Source organism: Alligator sinensis, unplaced genomic scaffold (assembly GCF_000455745.1).
Source record: "Alligator sinensis unplaced genomic scaffold, ASM45574v1 scaffold970_1, whole genome shotgun sequence".
In the NCBI taxonomy this organism is placed as follows: Eukaryota; Metazoa; Chordata; order Crocodylia; family Alligatoridae; genus Alligator; species Alligator sinensis.
This window is the reverse complement of record NW_005842094.1, coordinates 2055713-2061046: the sequence shown is the minus strand read 5'-3', so window position 1 is coordinate 2061046 and position 5334 is coordinate 2055713. Positions and strand designations below refer to the sequence as shown.

Here is a 5334-nt window from a genome sequence, read left to right as displayed (position 1 = left end):
CTGCTGAATTTAATCTGATAATATGCCTGAGTAAGAACTGAAAAACTGGTCCTCTGGGGGTCATCCAAGTATATTTTATCTAACAAATTCCCTGAGGGTGCAATTGCCAAAGCACTGGCTGTGCCCTTGTCTCCCCTGCTCCATTTTTATTGTTTTGTTTTGGCGATTATTTGCAGGAGGGACCTAAGTACATGTACTTATGGACTCTTCTGGATGGAGTCCGTAAGTACACGCTTGTTGCGTGATTGCCTGTGATAATAGGAACTGGACTCAGTAAGCCAGGAGGTTCCTATGGTGCTATGTTTGTCTTTGCAATATTGTACTATTGTTTGTGTACTGCAATATCTCATCAGGGCAGAAAAAACACCAGTTTTCAAGAGCCTATACACCTGAGCTCACTGGTGGTGCAAAAGATGACCGCATCGCGGGCCAAAATACATTTGCTTTGTCCGAAAGAAAAAGAATCCAAATACATTAGGTCAGGGGTTGGTGACCTATGGCCCATGTGCTAGATCTAGCCGGTCAAACCACTGGATCTGGCCCATGTATCCAGGGCTTTAGTGGCACTCAGTGGCAGGGGACTTTGGTTGAGCACTGCCCCCATGCCACCTCAGGGAGAAGCAGCAGCTGCAGGTGCTCTCTCTCTGCTTTTATGGAGACAAGCAGCAGTGGTGGAAAGTCTGTCGCTGAAAAAAGTTGCCTTTCCCTGCACTAGGTTCTATTAAAAAAATTCATTGTCCAGTGTTTATAGCACTATTTGCAGTCTTTTCTATACATAATACTGTGTGTATATGCACCATACTATAAGTAATTATGTCAGGAAAACAGCCTTTTCACAATGATGCTTACTGCAGACAATTAAAGTCCATATTTCCTTCTTAGACTGTGACTGTCATATGCTAACAGATCACTGCAAGGAGCTGCTGTTTAATTAAAATGCATGTGAAGGATCTAAATTAACACATTTGTAGGCTTGTTTTTAGAAAGGTGTGTTACTATTAACAGCTAAATATACAGCTGGTCTAAATATACTGAACATCTTATCTATCTTATTTGCTATAGGAACATTTAATAATATGTTATTAATATAATAATGTTTTTAAACAGTTTTGCACAGTAGTATTTTGGAAGATAACTTATTAGTATCCTCTGCATCTGCTGTAATCTTGTAGTCAGTCACAATAATAAAAAAAACTTTCCATTTGCTTAAAGACAAATATGCCAGATAAGTTTTACAATGGGTCTGGGTTTTTTGGAGCTACTGGGTGCATCTACACATGCAATTTATTCAAAGCAATAAACTCCAGAGTAGTTTGAGCCAGAATAAACGATTCCTGGGTGCAGTGTCTAAACATGTGATGGAGCAGAGCACTTTATGCCAGGGCTAGGGGAATGGGGGGAGAGAAGGAAGGGGCTCAGCCCCAGGTTCCAAGTGGTGGCACTGAGCAGCAGAGGGGCTTGCTGGGGCATGAGGGTGCTGAAAGTGCAGAGCTGTGTGGCTAGGTGGCAGGCAAGAGGCTGGCCCCCTGCTGACTGGGTGCAATTTATACCCACAATCAGTATCTACACATGAGTTAAATCGTAGTTAATTACCCCATCATAAGATAGTACTGACCCTGACAGTATGATCTTACAGTGGCATTAATTAGTTTACTTCAGCCTAATAGCATTGCCCATGTAGACAGTGGCACTTTACTCCACAGCTAATTAGTCTACTCCAGTTAAGTGCATGTGTAGGCAGGGCCACTGAGTAACTGTATCTATGATGGGCATCAGCCAGAGCTGTGGGCACTCAGAATTTTTGCAAATAGTTTTTCAGCTACATCTTCAGAGGTGAATCTGTGAGGGATCTGGCTAGATGAGTACTACAGATATCACTTTCTGATATTGGAAAAGAAGCACTTTTTTTACCCTTTATAAGGGAGAAGGGGATAATTTTAACATCAGCATGGGCAGCTTCTACAAAGCATTTTGCCACAAGATGATATTCAACCAAATAAGATAGCATTCAATTACAATGAGATGGTTTTCTAACACAGGGTAAGAACTGTTTCAGGGCAGTCTATTCATACTCACTTCCCTGTCTCCGTCAATTCTCTTGTCCCATAATCTGCCAAAAGGAAGTCTGGTGGGCCAGAAATTGCATAAGGAATTCTGGGCTTTTATCTCAGCTGAACCACTGATCGACCTGCCGGTGGTTCAAGCACCAATTGCACTGGCAGGAATATGACCTTGGGCAAGCTATGGAGCCTTGCTGTGCTTCAATCAACTCAACTGAAAAATGGAGTTAAAAAAAGAAATCCAATACTGCACCAAAACTGTCTTTCTAGATAGAGAATTAAATGCCTCTTCATCTACATCCTCACCTGTTTGGTGTCATTGAACATACTCCTGCCTAAAATGGGCCACAAAAGATACATGCTGTAACCTGATAAACCAAGAGGAGTAATATGCAAGTTTTTTAAACAAAGACTATCTCACTAATGGGAAACCCCTTAGAAAACATGTTATTTAACACCTGTTACAGCATTTTGAATAAGGAACCATATCCACAGTGTAGACCTGTTGCTCAATGAAATACAAGCCACTATGGCAAAAAGCAGACAAGGATTTTGACCATCCACTGGTATCCCACATGACAGAGAAAACAGTGGAACTCAAACATGAGTTTAGGATGAGAATGCTACAGAGCAGACCCCAGTCAGGGCTTGAGCCACAAACAAAATCTCTCCAGAAGGAAAACCTATTTATACCTAACATCATGGATTCCCCTCCACCCCCAAAACAACTCATCCCTGAATAAATCTTACCCTTGTTCCACCAAGGTCAGTGTTATTTTGGCTCATCTGCCTTATAAAAGCCATTTGGTTATGTTAACGGTTCAGTGACATGAATAACTAGCCCTCAACCACCCTCCTCTGACTCTTTTTAGATGGTCCACCATCAATTCATGGAAATGATGTTTTACCACTATGGTGAGTAATACCATTTTAAAGTAAACGATGTGTTTTGTGAAGCAAGAGTTTGTTAAACATATTTTCAATAAGATTGATGTGATTATGACAAGTTCTTCAGAAAGAAAAATCCTGAATTTCTCATGCACAGTTTTAGTTTGCATCAGCAGATTTGCCTGCATAACTAAGTTTAAATTTAAAAAACCCTGTCCAATATCACTACTTCTCTTTTTAAATGAATAAGGAAAATACCTTTAAATCCATCTTAAAATCCTGAAAGATCAAATTAAGAACACAGTTCCAATCACCTGAGGTTAGTAATAAGACTTTAGTAGGGCTGGGGTTGGGACATATATATGAATACTACTCTATTAAATAACCCATGTTTAAGAAGTTCTTTTGACTCAGCATCCTTAGATGACTGTGTTAATTTTAGAGCTCTAATCTAAAATGTAACTGTTCTATTACCTGGTAGGAAGGTAAGATGACTATGTAATTGAATATTCATGTTATAGCATAAAATTAGATGTAAAGGTATTGTTATCAACAATGTTGCACCATGTAGCATTCTTTGTTAAAGTGACACTCCTACACAAAATGAGAAGCCACATACTGTAAATCTGTTAGCTAACAAAATGAGAATACCACATACTGTAAATCTGTTAGCTAACAAGTCAGACGGGTAAATTACAGGAACAAATAAATTCAGTTTCCTTGAAGGTCTCCTTAAGCTATACAATGTGATGTTGCACAAAACTGTGTTCCCATACAAACAAACACGCGCTATTGTACTGCATTTTTTGAAAAAAAGAAAGAGCTTTTCTTGCAAATTTTGTGCAGCTGCTGCAATGCCATAGGGATATTTGGCCTTAATTGTGGTACTGTTATTGAAAAATAATGTGAGGTTTTTTTTTTAAATATTAATAACACTTCCTCCTTGCAGAAAGTGTATGTTTATTTTCCTTTATGTATCAGAAGGTTTTAAGAATTAGTCTATATGGTTACATTTACTGCTTCCAATTGTTTTTGATTGCTTTGAAATATATAAGAAAGAGCTGATATCTCAGATGATTTTCCTTTCACTAATAACCCCTGCCTTCAGAAATCAAATGGCAGAAATACACATTCCTCTCTTTCAGTCAAGATTGCCCCTTTGGGAGAAAGTCTAGCACTTCATGTTAGAGGCATCCTTTGTTCCCTTTACTTGGGGTATCAGCACAGTTGGACATCAGAGATAAATCCTCTACTGTTTCCATTTATTTCATTATTTTTTTATCTAGTTCCAGTGCAACAAAGGTGCTTAGAATTGTTTGATAAGGGAAATGAATCAAACTTAAAATTGTCGTAATTATTAACAGTTACGTTCTGCCTCAGAGGAAAGGAATGTTGGCAAGCAGACCCATCAAAGAGAGCCGGGAGCTTGTATTTAATCACTAATCTGCAAAAGGACAGGGACAAAGCTATGGCCCAAAACACATTTATTGCAATGGGCTTCTCCCCACTGCCGTCATCAGGCTTTTGGGTCCAGCCCTACCCAAGTTCTGCATTTAAAAATCAGTATACTAGGCAGCTAGGCTCAACATATCTTTTATTGTCCCACACTATTAGCCACGCAGTTCTCAGCACCGGTTTATCATGGGTGGTATCGGTAACTCTCATAAAGAAACCTTACAACTCATACACGATGTACTGTTTATATAAACCCCGGAGTCAACTGGATCTTGGCCTTTGCTTCCAGCTGCTTGCCATTAGGCCTCTCCTTGTAATCACCTCGCATTAAACCTATCTGGACTTTTTGAGTTGACTAAGAGTAGTCTTGGCCCTGCAAAGTCAGTGTTGTTTTTCTTTTGCTGCTGTTGTCCCCCTCCCCCCACAAGGTGCCCATCATTACTTTGATATTAAATTCTGGAGTAACTGAATTATTCTTCAAAGCTGAAACTACTCTCAGTGAGCTGGCCTTCAGGGAGGGGCGTCCCTTGAATTTATAAACAACCTATTGCAATGAGATCTACGCACCTTCCCCCTCACCTCCCCCCATGAGAAAATTAGACTCCTCTGTATGCAGCGAAAATTACCTTCTTGTAGGGGGGGGGAAGCATTTAATTATGAGTCTGCTCCCTCCTGTCTCCATGGTGATGCCAGGCAAACAGCCTGCTCCTTTCTAGTGTAGTGTAGGAGAGCCCCCTCCCCAGCCCTGCCCAGGGGATGAAGGGATGCCCCCCAGCGCCCGGGGGAGCCCCGGGGAGGGGGCGGGCTGGTACCTGGATGCTCTCCGCCGCCGGAGCCCGCGGGGTCCGTCAGGATGCTGGGGTCACTCTGCGACCGGGCCCGGGGGAGGAAGCAGCCGGGCCCTTCCTCCGCTGCAGCCATGGGGCTGGGG

General features: G+C 41.4%; 1 protein-coding gene across 7 annotated transcripts in view; it reads right to left on the bottom strand.

The window, feature by feature from the left end:
- Window positions 1-5333, bottom strand: part of PHACTR3 (phosphatase and actin regulator 3) — a 163298-nt gene extending 157965 nt beyond the window's left edge. For 6 of the 7 annotated variants that reach the window (XM_025204682.1, XM_025204683.1, XM_025204687.1 and 3 more), the window contains exon 1: window positions 5216-5324. In XM_025204682.1, the coding sequence (XP_025060467.1) occupies window positions 5216-5324 (109 nt within the window). Of the gene's footprint in view, window positions 1-5215 lie in introns of all 7 variants that reach the window. The other variant, XM_025204684.1, reaches the window with a different exon arrangement.
- Window position 5334: the final 1 nt, after the last annotated feature.